The sequence below is a fragment of the Oncorhynchus mykiss genome, chromosome 8, assembly GCF_057628025.1.
Source record: "Oncorhynchus mykiss isolate SJ-2025 chromosome 8, ASM5762802v1, whole genome shotgun sequence".
In the NCBI taxonomy this organism is placed as follows: domain Eukaryota; kingdom Metazoa; phylum Chordata; class Actinopteri; order Salmoniformes; family Salmonidae; genus Oncorhynchus; species Oncorhynchus mykiss.
In genome coordinates this window covers 6,454,697-6,469,844 of record NC_143029.1, presented here as the reverse complement: position 1 = coordinate 6,469,844, position 15,148 = coordinate 6,454,697, and the positions used below count along the sequence as shown (strand labels likewise).

At 42.3% G+C, this 15,148-nt stretch overlaps 1 protein-coding gene across 1 annotated transcript in view; it reads left to right on the top strand.

Annotated features, from left to right (window-relative positions):
• The window catches only part of LOC110529295 (synapse differentiation-inducing gene protein 1-like), a 104,248-nt gene that overhangs the window by 12,376 nt on the left and 76,724 nt on the right, over positions 1–15,148 (top strand). Inside the window, exon 2 of the mRNA XM_021611414.3 lies at positions 5,649–6,249. Coding sequence (XP_021467089.2) covers positions 5,737–6,249 — 513 coding nt within the window. The 5' untranslated portion in view covers positions 5,649–5,736. The remainder of the gene's footprint in view (positions 1–5,648; positions 6,250–15,148) is intronic.

Genomic DNA, 15,148 nt, shown 5'->3' with positions numbered 1-15,148 from the left:
GGGAAACCCTGGATTTAGAAGGTCACTGAAAACATAATCCATCTTCTCCTTAGGTGATCATTCTACAGTGACTGGCTTCTCCTGTTCCTTGCAGCCAAGCCAAGCCAAGCAGGCCAGACCCGACCTGCCCCACATTCCCTTACTTCACCATCTCCTATCTGTCTATGACAGCTACATGGATACCACGCTACGCATTGCCAACATGGTATAATTAAATTTTTTAAATCTTTCACAGAAAGTGAAAAGATAAGTGTCCTTGACACGTAAATCAATACATTGCAATAAATGCTCAATTGTGGAAGAACACGTTTTTGCGCCACAGCACTTCTGTATTGGTTTTTTGACCCCCAGTTTTCTCAGCATTAGACCTCATTCTCAGTATTAATGATCGTGTTGCTTCTCATTGACCAGTAGCTTGATATTTGTCATTTGCAAAAACGCTGTATTTTAGTGATCCAGACCAGACAGGGAGGTCAATGAGTCAACACCACTGGAAATAATCTGCACTTTATTAGATTACATGCAATCAGATTAATCAAATTATGGTTAGGAGGTGCAAGGCCCACTGCAACACTCATAGAGCATACACAAATCAAATCACATTTGCCACCACACACACACACACACTCAAACACTCAAACACACACAAAACACACAATCTCCCTGGATAGCTCCAGTACAGGTGGTGCTATCGCCTAGGTTACCTGTGCATAGTATGGATATCAAAGCCCATTGATGACAACAACATAATTCTAAGAATAAAAAGGCCCAGACAGGAGCATACACAGAGTGGACAAAACATTAGGAACACCTGCTCTTTCCGTGACCTAGACTGACCCAGTGAATTCAGGTGAAAGCTATGATCCCTTATTGATGTCACTTGTTAAATGCACTTCAATCAGTGTAGATGAAGGGGAGGAGACAGGTTAAAGAAGGATTTTTTTAAGCTTTGAGATAATTGAAACATGGACCGTGTATGTGTGCCAGTCAGAGGGTGAATGGACAAGACAAAAATACTGAAGTGCCTTTGAACAGGGTACGGTAGTAGGTGACAGGTGCACCGGTTTGAGTGTGTCAAGAACTGCATCGGTTTAGCAGATAATAAGAAAAGGTTATCAGTATTTACCCGACGAAGAGAGAAGGAATATAATATATATTATTTCCTGGAAACTCATTCAACTATCTTAAATGAAGTTAAAGAAGGAAGAAGAACTGGCGGGAAGAAATGTAAGCTACCGTTCAGAAGTTTGGGGTCACTTAGAAATGTCTTCTTTTTTTTTTAAGAAAAGCTCATTTCTGATCAATTTTATGTTATTTTAATGGACAACTAAAATGTGTTTTTCTTTCAAAAACAAGGACATTTCTAAGTGACCCCGACATTTTTGAACGGCAGTGTATGTGCCAGGAAGAACAATTCCCACCATACTGACGATCTAAATTATAATCAATTGATTAATCTGATGAATGTTGTTAGAGGTACAGACGCATACAAATAAAATATACACACGTTTAAATGCTTTACACAGAGACCCAGACATAATTGTAAATCATATACGGGTAACTGCCCAAATAACAGAAACACCAACAGAAAAGGTCGTAATAGGCCGTCAGGCCACCACGATCCAGAACAGTTTCAATATGCCATCGATTCTACTAGTGTCTGGACTTCTATAGGAGGGATGTGGACTTCTATAGGAGGGATATGGACTTCTATAGGAGGGATGTGGACTTCTATAGGAGGGATGTGGACTTCTATAGGAGGGATGTGGGTGGACTTCTATAGGAGGGATGTGGACTTCTATAGGAGGGATGTGGACTTCTATAGGAGGGATGTGGAACTCTATAGGAGGGATGTGGACTTCTATAGGAGGGATGTGGACTTCTATAGGAGGGATGCGACACCATTCTTCCACGGGAAATGCCGTAATTTGGTGTTTCGTCGGTGGAAAACGCTCCAGAATCTCCCACGAGTGTTCAATTGGGTTGAGATCTGAGGTGTAATTCTTTACTGAAACCATTTTCTGTTTTAAGAACCGAACGAAAGCAAACGGAACGAAATTGCGATCTCTTTGAGATCACTGAGATCTCTTTTTCTAGCCATGGTAGGCAAAATAATGTTCAACCGAGCATACATGACCCTAAGCATGATGGAAAGTTAATTGCTTAATTAATACACCTGTGTGGAAGCACCTGCTTTCGATATACTTTGTAAACCTCATTTACTCAAGTGTTTCCTTTACTTTGCCAGTTACCGGTACTGAATACATTTAGACAACTTTAATATGTTCCTGGGTGAACCATCGTTATCCTAATGATCAAATTGTCTGTGTGTGTGTTGCTAGAGGTTTCTGGTCTGCAAACCTCAAAGAGCTTGCTTCTCAGATGGTATTTTACCTCTCATATGGTATTTTACTACACACTAGCTAGTACACACTACCTAGCAACTACAGACTAGCTATCTAGTACACACTATCTAGCTAGTACACACTATCTAGCTAGTACACACTAGCTTGTACACACTATCGAGCTAGTACACACTAGCTAGTACACTACAAGCTAGCTAGTGCACACTAGCTAGTACTAACTAGCATTAACTAGCTAGTACAAAACTAGCTTCACTAGTACCAACACTTGCTCTAGTACAACACTTGCTCTAGTACAACACTAGCTAGCACCCACTACCTAGCTTGTACAGACTAGCTAGCTATTACACACTAGCTAGTATAGCACTTGCTTCACTAGTACCAACACTTGCTCTAGAACAGTGTCTGTGGCGTCAGAAGGTATCTGCCAGATCCTATTGAAGGCTTCAGGCAGAAAGCCTCAGTGAGTGATAGCAACCATCCTCCTCCTCCTTCGTTGTGTTGTGTTGTTCTCTCTGTTTTGTAGGCAGGCTAAACAAGCCTTAACAATGAGTACACCAGTATCTGTGGGGAGGGAGGCAAACGCATACACACACGCACACACACACACACACACACACACACACACACACACACACACACACACACACACACAAGAGAGAACACAAACACACCTTGCCCTAGTGTTTAATTAAAATGTCTGTATTTTCTACAGATCATGCAGATTAAGCAGGTTCCAGGAGATGGGCTTTGTGAGTGTGTGTGTGTGTGTGTGTGTGTGTGTGTGTGTGTGTGTGTGTGTGTGTGTGTGTGTGTGTGTGTGTGTGTGTGTGTGTGTGTGTGTTGGTTATTCTTTCCTTGTGAGGACCTAAAATCCCCAAAAGTCCCCACAAGGATAGTAAAACAAGGACAATGATCCCTCCTCGGAACGTTTCCCACATCCACATTAGGTGTTTTAAGCTGTTTTAAGTTACCCAGGTGTACCGTCCATAACACCCTAGGTTAGGGTTGCCAACTTTCTCACTACCAAATAAGGGACAAAGGGCGGGGTGCCACGGCGGTGTGGGTACGGTATTGTGTGAATTAATATACACTGTATATTCATATTCTTATTCAATTGGAAAAACTTTTTTTTAAATTACATTTAGCCTATAGCTTTACTAAAACTGTATCATTATGTAAACTTATGTGAATAAACGTCAAAATAAATGATCGTAGAAATCACAATTTGGACCTTTTACAGCAAAAAAAAATTAAAAATCTTCAAATGCAAAAGAGGAAAGGAGGGTCATGAGTCACTCACCAGGTCTACTTATGTTTTGCTGCTCTTGACTGATTCAAACAGTCCTTTCTCCTCTTGCAGAGCCATTACATGACAAGTCACAGTTCATTTGAAGTTCATTCTTTTCATCAGCTCTGTGCTACATCTGTTTCTAGAGTCTGACCATTTACTGGTCATTGGGGAGAAAGTCCTCTCCACAAAGGCATTTGAGCCTGGCACACTGAGGACAAATGAGACAATCCTGAACATGTTGATCAAGTTGGCTTTCCCTAGGTCTTGGAAAACTGCCACCTGCTTCTCACTGGCAGAGTTTGTGGTATCCTGTCTGGCTTTCTGTATTTCCTCCAGGCTAACACAAAACTCTTCGTAGAGTTGGTCCCTGTCATTTGGAGGGCAACCACCACCTGCTCCAGGTCAGTGGAGGAGAGCTCCTCATGGAGGCCGATCAGTTTTACCATTACATTACCCGGTGAGAAATCAAACCACTTGTAAATGTATGTAATGACAGTGTCATAGAACGTCCTGTTGCTGCTTGGACCTTTGACAATTGTTTATCCATCAGCTGCTTGGTCTGGTATCCCAAAACATCAGCTGCTTGGTCTGGTATCCTAAAACATCAGCTGCTTGGTCTGGTATCCCAAAACATCAGCTGCTTGGTCTGGTATCCCACAACATCAGCTGCTTGGTCTGGTATCCCAAAACATCAGCTGCTTGGTCTGGTATCCCAAAACATCAGCTGCTTGGTCTGGTATCCCACAACATCAGCTGCTTGGTCTGGTATCCCAAAACATCAGCTGCTTGGTCTGGTATCCCAAAACATCAGCTGCTTGGTCTGGTATCCCAAAACATCAGCTGCTTGGTCCGCTCACAAAAAAACTGTCCTGTTTCAGCTGAAGCATCTTCAATGTTGAACTTTTGGACTTCCTCGTAAACATCTGTGATGCAGAGCGTTGTTTCCTCCAGCTTTTTTACGAGTTGGTCATAAACACACCTTCCACTTTGTGGAAAAAGCACAGATAAATCTCAGCAGCTTCCTTTTTTTTCTTCATACTTAAAAATACTATTCAGCGCCACAGGACAGGTCTCCCTAAGGGACCTGAAGTTTGATGTAAGAGCTGGCCAGCTTTGCAGGAGACGATCGACGGCTGGAGAGCCATTGTGTGCAAACATGTCGCAGAATTTCACGCCACTCAGTGTCAACAAAGGCAAAAAAAAAAAAATGCACGCAGTTCCTCTCTTCGGGAAGCGGATACTGATAGGTGTCTGTGGATCTGTAAAACAATTCTCTCAATATCCACTGACCACTGATCGCAGGCATTATGAGCTATGTGAGCTGGGCAATTAGCTTTCAGAATGCGATTGTTGTTGGCACTGCTCAATAACTGGTAAACGGAGAGGTGTTTTCCAATTATGTCGGTTTCCTCAGTAGACGTCACGAAGAATGCACCGATATTGCTAGCACCTTTAGCTTAGCGTGGCCTTGTGCATTTCTGTGGATGCATGCTGAGTTAGGTCATTCTCCCTTCTCATTGGCCAATTGAGATTTCCTGACGGCATATAAAGTACAGAAAGCTTTCGTCGGGTCACCACTGACGGCCTTAACACACATCTTCATTGCTTCACGTTGTTTGTTGTTGCTGCACAGTTCTTTTCTATTCTGCATGTTTATCCATTTTTCCTTGATATGCCAAACCGACCGAACAATAACAGAAATTACTTTGCAGGAATTGGCGCGTTTACACTATACTGTGATTGGAAGAATATTTAGCCAAATATATAAGGGACATCCCGGCTAATACGGGACAGTTGGCAACCCTACCCTAGCTAAACCTTAGACATCTTTCTAACAGCTACCAGGAGACTAACAACTTGATGTCATTCTTCTGGAATTGTTAAATGCAGTGTTGTCTCTCAGTAGCCCAGTGTATTGTGTTCACACCACTGCTTCACTGAGACAGAAACCTGAGTTTACTAATTTCTCTTATTTCCTCTCCTCTCTGCAGCTCTCATCCTGTTGAACACCATCAGTAGCTGCCACCTTCAGTGCGGTCCTCTTAAGCCACTTCCACTGACCCCTGAACCCTCGTTGCCATGGAGAACATGAGTGAGCTCCAGAACCCGCTCCTGGACAAGAACAGCAAGCACGTCGTCAACGGTTACGGCGGCGACTTCCCTAACAACCAGTACCAGGAGAACATCATCAACTACTTAACCGGTGGTGACAGCGGAGAAGGAGGAGGTAACACTAACAACGGTACGGTTGCCCATGTGGGACACAACAACCCCAACGGCAAGACGAAAGCTCAACAACTCCTGGACGCCACCTCACTCCATCTGGCCGTCGAGGCCTTCTACAGGCCTAACTTCATCCTGTACAAGGAGGAAGGGGGAGGAGGAGGCGGAGTCAAGGCCAAGGATTATAAGAACGAGTGTTGCGAGACTACCTTCACAGAGAAGAAAGAGAAGGCGAGGGAGGCGTCTGCAGCAGTGGAGACCCCCGGAAGCACAGAGGACCCTCAGGCCAAGCTGCTGGAAGAAGGAGACAACGTGAAGATACAGACTGTCTCCTACGAGGTGGAGGAGGAGGAGTATGTGGATTACGAGGTAAGGAAAAGAAAACACTCAGAGGTATCCTCCCCATAGTAGATTCAGAATTTATGAGCAGGTACGTGAGCATGCACCTGGGGAATTGCTGGAAGTGTGATAACGGATTTGTGGTTTGGTAGAAAGTAGACATCGCTGTGCCTCCATCTTCTCTAGCTCCTGTGTGTGCTGGCTGGGGGAGCAAGTGGGATTGGTTAGGATTGAGGGGTAGACCAGAGAAGAAGGTAGTGGATTGGAAAGTGGTGCAGAGAAGCAGTTACCAGGTTAGGCAGTAGAGCAGAGAAGCAGGTACCAGGTTAGGAAGTAGAGCAGAGAAGCAGGTACCAGGTTAGGCAGTAGAGCAGAGAAGCAGGTACCAGGTTAGGCAGTAGAGCAGAGACGCAGGTACCAGGTTAGGCAGTAGAGCAGAGAAGCAGGTACCAGGTTAGGCAGTAGAGCAGAGAAGCAGGTAGTAGGGATGTTGTAATTTTTTACAGTAAGAAAAGTAGTAATGTGAAGTATATTACAGCATCTCTGCTGTAAAGCAACATTACAGTATGAAGCTGGCAACTCTGGTGACAGGACAATGCTGTAAATTTACAGTGAAATTCTTCCTGAAATCTAAAAGAAAAACAATACATTTATACATATATATACAGTACCAGTCAAAAGTTTGGACACACCTACACATTCCAGGGGTTTTCTTTATTTTTTTAAATTATTTTCTACATTGTAGAATAAGACATCAAAAAACATGAAATTTCACATTTGGAATCATGTACTAACCAAAAAATATTTATACTTGAGATTCTTCAACGTGGCCACCCTTTGCCTTGATGACAGCTTTTCACACTCTTGGCATTCTCTCAACCAGCTTCATGAGGTAGTCACCCGGAATACATTTCAATTAACAGGTGTGCCTTGTTAAAAGTTAATTTGTGGAATTTCTTTCCTTCTTAACCATACCACGTGGTTAAACGCTTAGACTATTGATACTGACAGAATAAGAATATGAATTACTAGTCTGCAGCTAGGAATTCGGTATCATTGAACGCGAAGAACGACAACCGCCGGAACATCTATTCTATAACGACATGAATGAATGTCACTCTGAACTATCTATTCTAACCACGACAGAGAGAGAGAGAGAGGGCGGGCAATCTCTCCAACAGAAACAAACTTTTCAACAGAGATCCCGACGACACACTGAACGTAAATATGTATATTGATTGCAATTATTCACGAATGAGTGAGCGTTCATGTGCAAAGGATTAGCATTTCAATTGTTATAATTATCAACTTTGTAGTGTCTCATCTCAGTCGACCCCCACTCCCCTTTCTGTCCACCAAGCCGCGATGCCGGTTTATCCCACTAGGGAAACTTCATTATCATTTCCTTGTAACTATCTACTGTTTGTTTATGCATTTCTGTGAATTACTTAGTAAGTAAATAAATGATTTAAGACAATTGATGAATGGAAGACTCATAGTGAAGACTGTATTCGTGCAGATAACCAACAATTTACGACGTTTGGAATGAGACTGGAATGAGACTAACGTGAGGTAAAATAAAGAATAAATCATTAATCAGAAGACTAATTGATCAGATATTAAAATATCTGAAAAGTTATATTAGGTAAATTAGAACTTTGTGACCTGAATATTTTCCTTGGTGCCCCGACATCCTAGTTATTAATTACATTTGCCTGATTAGTTAATCACGAAATGCTAATTACAGAGAAACTTTGATAAAAACTATAAGTCTTCAGTTAATGATAGTAAAGGCATGACACTACCATACCCCTGTCTGTACATTATGCCCTGAATCTATCCTACCATGCCCAGAAATCTGCTCCTTTCATTCTCTTTCCCCAGTCCATGAGACAACCAGTTTTGATAGCCTTTAGCCGTACCCTCATCCTACTCCTCTGTTCCTTGGGTGATGTGGAGGTAAACCCAGGCCCTGCGCGTCCCCAGGCGCTCTCATTTGTTGACTTCTGTAACTGTAAAAGCCTTGGTTTCATGCATGATAATTATCAGAAGCCTCCCTAAGTTTGTTTCATTCACTGCTTTAGCACACTCCGCCAAACCTGATGTCCTTGCCGTTTCTGAATCCTGGCTTAGGAAGGCCACCAAAAATTCTGCGATTTCCATCCCCAACTACAACATTTTCCATCAAGAAAGAACTGCCAAAGGGGGAGGAGTTGCAATCTACCGCAGAGAAAGGGAAGTCAGGAACCAATACACGCAGTCAGTCAGGAAAGTAAAGGCTAGCTTTTTCAAACGGAAATTTGCTTCCTGTAGCTCTAACTCCAAAAGGTTTTGGGACACTGTACTCTCTTCTCCGTATACATCAACAATGTCGCTCTTGCTACGGTTGATTCCCTGATCCACCTCTACGCAGACGACACCATTCTGTATACTTCTGGCCCTTCTTTGGACACGGTAATAACAAACCTCCAAATGAGTTTCAATACCATACAACACTCCTCCCGTGGCCTCCAACTGCTCTTAAACGCTAGTAAAACTAAATGCACGCTGTTCAACTGATCGCTGCCCGCACCCGCATCGTCCGTCTAGCATCACTACTCTGGACAGTTCTGACTTAGAATATGTGAACAACTACAAATACCTAGGTGTCTGGTTAGACTCTAAACTCTCCTTCCAGACTCACATAAAACATCTCCAATCCAAAATTAAATCTAGAAGTAGCTTCCTATTTCGCAACAAAGCCTCCTTCACTCACGTCGCCAAACATACCCTAGTAAAACTGATTATCCTACCGATCCTCGACTTCGGCGATGTCATCTACAAAATAGCTTCCAACACTCTACTCAGCATACTGGATGCTATACTGGAAGCCCGATATACCAACCACCACTGCGACCTGTATGCTCTAGTCAGCTGACCCTCGCTACATATTCGTCGCCAGACCCACCAGGTCATCTATAAGTCTTTGCTAGGTAAAGCTCTGCCTTATCTCAGCTCACTGGTCAAGATAACAACACCCACCCGTAGCACGCGCTCCAGCAGGTATATCTCACTGGTCATCCCCAAAGCCAACACTGCCTTTCCTTCCAGTTCTCTGCTGCCAATAACTGGAACGAATTGCAAAAATTTCTGAAGAATTATATCTCCCTCACTAAACATCAGCTATCTGAGCAGCTTACCAACCGCTGCAGCTGTACACAGCCCATCTGTAAATAGCCCATCCAATCTACCTACCTCATCCCCATATTGTTTTTATCTACTTTTTTGCACACCAGTATTTCTACTTGCACATCATCATCTGCACATCTTTCACTCCAGTGTTAATTTGCTAAACTGTAATTACTTCGCTACTATGGCCTATTTATTGCCTTACCTCCTCACGCCATTTGCACACACTGTATATAGACTTTTTTCTATTGTTTTATTGACTGTTTTTTTCTATTCCATGTTAATCCATTTATTCCATGTGTAACTCTGTGTTGTTGTTTGTGTCACACTGCTTTGCTTTATCTTGACTAGGTCGCAGTTGTAAATTAGAACTTCTCAACTGGCCTACCTGGTTAAATAAAGGTGAAATAAATAATTGAAAACATACAGTTTATTACCTCAAACATAGAACGCTGCGTCTCCTGAAACATCTCCTCTTGCTAACTCTCCTCTTTACCAACATTTTAAGCGATATATTGTCAAATAAAGCCCTTTTTTGTCTACTTACCCAGAGTGATACGAACTCATGTTGCTAACTAGTGTTAGCGCAATTGCTAACTAGTGTTAGTGCAATGACTGGAAGCCTACAGGAAGAGTTAGCTAGCAGTTGGTCTGAAAATGGAGAGGATTTGTGACTGCAAACACAAGTGCTTTGTGCTGTAGAAAGAACCTGCAATGTACACCATCTGATCCCGTACACCATCTGATCCCGTACACCATCTGATCCCGTATACCATCTGATCCCGTACACCATGCGAATCCCGAACACCATGTGTATCCCGTACACCTTGCGTATCCCGTACACCATCTGATCCCGTACACCATCTGATCCCGTACACCATGTGAATCCCGAACACCATGTGTATCCCGTACACCATGTGTATCCCATACACCATCCCGTACACCATGCGTATCCCGTACACCTTGCGTATCCCGTACACCATGCGTATCCCGTACACCATGCGAATCCCGAACACCATGTGTATCCCGTACACCTTGCGTATCCCGTACACCATGCGTATCCCGTACACCATGCGAATCCCGAACACCATGTGTATCCCGTACACCTTGCGTATCCCGTACACCATGTGTATCCCATACACCATGCGTATCCCGTACACCATGCAAATCCCGAACACCATGTGTATCCCGTACACCATGTGTATCCCGTACACCATGTGTATCCCATACACCATCCCATATATTTTATCTTCACTATCTTTTCAGGTTCAGCCAGGGCCAGACATTGGTCAAACAGCCAAGGCCAGACATTGGTCCAACAGCCAGGGCCAGACATTGGTCAAACAGCCAAGGCCAGGTATTGGTCCAACAGCCAGGGCCAGAAAATGGTCAAAACATTCACCAGCAATATCAATTCAAACAGCACATACAGTTGGGTCGGAAGTTTACATACACTTAGGTTGGAGTCATTAAAACTCATTTTTCAACAAGTTGGCAAGTCGGTTAGGACTTCTACATTGTGCAAGTCATTTTTCCAACAATTGTTTAGACAGATTATTTCACTTTTAATTCACTGTATCACAATTCCAGTGGGTCAGAAGTTTACATACACTAAGTTGACCTTGCCTTTAAACAGCTTGGAAAATTCCAGAAAATTATGTAATGGCTTTAGAAGCTTCTGATAGGCTAATTGACATAATTTGAGTCAATTGGAGGTGTACCTGTGGATGTATTTCATGGCTTACCTTCAAACTCAGTGCCTCTTTGCTTGACATCATGGGAAAAGGAAATCAGCCAAGTTCATCCTTGGGAGCTATTTCCAAACGCCTGAAGGTACCACGTTCATCTGTACAAACAATAGTACGCAAGTATGAACACCATGGGACCACGCAGCCGTCATATCGCTCAGGAAGGAGCTAGAGATGAACGTACTTTGGTGCGAAAAGAACAAATCAATCCCAGAACAACAGCAAAGGACGTTGTGAAGATGCTGGAGGAAACAGGTACAAAAGTATCTATATCCACAGTAAAACCAGTCCTATATCGACATAACCTGAAAGGCCGCTCAGCAAGGAAGAAGCCACTGCTCCAAAACCGCCATAAAAAAGGGGACAAAGATCGTACTTTTCTGAGAAATGTCCTCTCGTCTGATGAAACAAAAATAAAACTGTTTGGCCATAATGACCATCGTTATGTTTGGAGGAAAAAGGTGGAAGCTTGCAAGCCGAAGAACACCATCCCAACCATGAAGCACGCTGGTGGCAGCATCATTTTGTGGGGGTGCTTTGCTGAGGGAGGGACTGGTGCACTTCACAAAATAGATGGCATCATGAGGGGGGGAAATTATGTGGAGATATTGAAGCAACATCTCAAGACATCAGTCAGGAAGTTAAAGCTTGGTCTTCCAAATGGACAATGACCCCAAGAACTCTTCCAAAATTGTGGCAAAATGGCTTAAGGACAACAAAGTCAAGGTATTTGAGTGGCCATCACAAAGCCCTGATCTCAATCCTATAGAAAATGTGTGGGCAGAACTGAAAACGTGTGTGCGAGCAAGGAGGCCAACAAACCTGACTCAATTACAGCAGCTCTGTCAGGAGGAATGGGCCAAAATTTGTTGTGGGAAGCTTGTGGAAGGCTACCCAAAATGTTTGACCCAAGATAAACAATTTAAAGGCAATGTTACTAAATACTAATTGAGTGTATGTAAACTTCTGACCCACTGGGAATGTGATGAAAGAAATAAAAGCTGAAATAAATCACTCTCTACTATTATTCTGACATTTCACTTTCTTAAAATAAAGTGGTGATCCTAAGACAGGGAATTTTTACTTGGATTAAATGCCAAGAATGGTGAAAAACGGAGTTTAAATCTATTTCGCTAAGGTGTTTGTAAACTTCCGAATACAACTGTAGATTTCGGAGATCCTTATCTGTACCAAACAGTACCTAGACATTCGTATCTATACAAAACACTATCTATACAAAACACTATCTATGCAAAACACTATCTATGCAAAACACTATCTATAAAAAACACTATCCTATACATCCCTATCTATACAACACACTATCTAGACATCCATATATTTACAAAACACTATCTATACATCCCTATCTATACAACACACTATCTATACATCCCTATCTATACAAAACACTATCTATACATCCCTATCTATACAACACACTATCTAGACATCCATATCTTTACAAAACACTTATCTATACATCCCTATCTATACAACACACTATCTATACATCCCTATCTATACAAAACACTATCTATACATCCCTATCTATACAAAACACTATATAGACATCCCTATCTATACAAAACACTATCTATGCATCCCTACCTATACAAAACACTATCTAGGCATCCCTATCTATACAAAACACTATCTAGACATCCTTATCCATACAAAACACTATCTAGACATCCCTATCTATACAAATCACCACCTAGACATCCCTATCTATACAAAACATGATATAGAGATCCCTATCTAACACTGTCTAAAGACCCAATATATGTCTCAGCTGTCAATGCTGACTATATGACATTATCTGACTGATATTCAGGCCTGTGTGTGTGTGCGCAGTGGCTCTCCATCCCTCTATCAGTCCGTCTCTCCTCTATCCATCCTTTTCTCCTCTATCCATCCTCTCTCCATCCCTCTCTCCTCTATCCATCCCTCTATCCATCCTCTCTCCATCCCTCTCTCCTCTCTCCATCCCTCTCTCCTCTATCCATCCCTCTATCAGTCCCTCTCTCCTCTCTCCATCCCTCTCTCCTCTATCCATCCCTCTATCAGTCCATCTCTCCTCTCTCCATCCCTCTCTCCTCTCTCCATCTCTCTCTCCTCTCATCCCTCTCTCCTCTCTCCATCCCTCTCCCCTCTCTCCATCCCTCTCTCCATCCCTCTCTCCTCTATCCATCCCTCCCTACGCCCTCGCTCCACCCTGTCTTTAATGGTCACCAGGGACTATGGCGTTTTGGATCTCTTAACAGTGTAATAAAGGCCCAGATTTTATCTCCTGATAAACACCCACTTTAAATCTCTCTCTATCAGATCTTACTTTCCTCCAGAGAGAGAGAAGGAGAGGGGAGAAAGGGCGATGAGGGAAGGAGGTATGACGGGAGGGAGACAGAAACAAATCAGTTCAATGTAATTGAAGACAATTGGGAAAATTGGAACACGCTAAATAAACAACAGGAAGAGCTACAGTATCTATCCAAAATTGAGGTTTATTGATAATAATTTCTCCAAATCTTTTTTGGGCCTATAACAAAGAACAAACACTTACTGTATACACAATTGATTACATAGCAGTCAGCTATTAACTTGAACTGACCAGATTTACATTCAAAATACAAAAAAACCCTCCAAACCAAAAAGGCCTGTGGTGTTGATGGTATCCTAAATTAAATTATAAAATATACAGACAACATATTCCAATTGGCTATACTGAAACTCTTTAACATCATCCTCAGCTCTGGCATCTTCCCCAATATTTGGAACCAAGTACTGATCACCCCAATCCACAAAAGTGAAGACAAATTTGACCCCAATAACTATGGTGTGATATGCGTCAACAGCAACCTTGGGAAAATCCTCTGCATTATCATTAACTTTATTTCCTCTGTGAAAACCAATGTCCTGAGTAAATGTCGAATTGACTTTTTACCAAATTACCGTACGACAGACCACGTATTCACCCTGCACATCACTATTGACAAACAAATGAAATCAAAAGCAAAGTCTTCTCCTGCTATGTTGTTTTCCAAAAAGCTTTTGACTCGATTTGGCATGAAGGTCTGATATTTAAACTGACCCAAAGCAGTGTTAAGGGGAAAACATACAACATTATACAATCCATGTACACAAACAACAATAATAATAATAATAATAAAAAACATTTATTTCCACAGGGCCATGGGGTGAGACACGGAGGCAATTTGAACCACACTTTCTTTAACATATGCTGTATGTCAATGAATTTGCGAGGGCACTAGAACAGTCTGCTGTGTAGATTCTGTCAGGCCTGTGCACTGAAAGTTAATCTCAGTAAGAAAATGATAGTCTTCCAAAAAAACTCCAGTTATCAGGACCAAAGTTACAATTTCCATCTAGACACCGCTGCCCTAGAGCAGACAAAACACTATACATACCTGGGCCTAAAGACCAGGGCCACAGGTCACTTCCACAAAGCTGTGAACCATCTGAGAGACAAGGCAAAAGGAACATCAAATTTGACATCCCAATTAGGATCTAGCAAAAAAAAATACTTGAATCAGTTATAGAACCCATTGCCCTTTATGGTTGTGAGGTCTGGGGTCCGCTCACCAACGAAAAATTCACAGAATGGGACAAACACCATATTCTCTTTATGCAGAATTCCGCAAAAACATCCTCTGTGTACAACATCAAACACCAAATAATGCATGTAGAGCAAAATAAGCACAAAACCAGCTAATTATCAAATCCAGAAAACAACCGTTAAATTCTACAACAACCTAAAAACAACTGATTCCCAAACCTTCCATAACAAAGACCTCATTTACAAAGAGATGAACCTGGAGAAGAGTCCTCTGCTGCTGATACGGGGATTCTGCTCACAAACAAAATCAGACTGTCACGTTGTATAATGATGGGAGACAGGCGCAGGAATACAAAATAATGTTTTATTTTATTTCACTACCCAAAATAGTGTACGTCATGGTCATGACGGGGACGAAGCCCAAAACAAACACTTC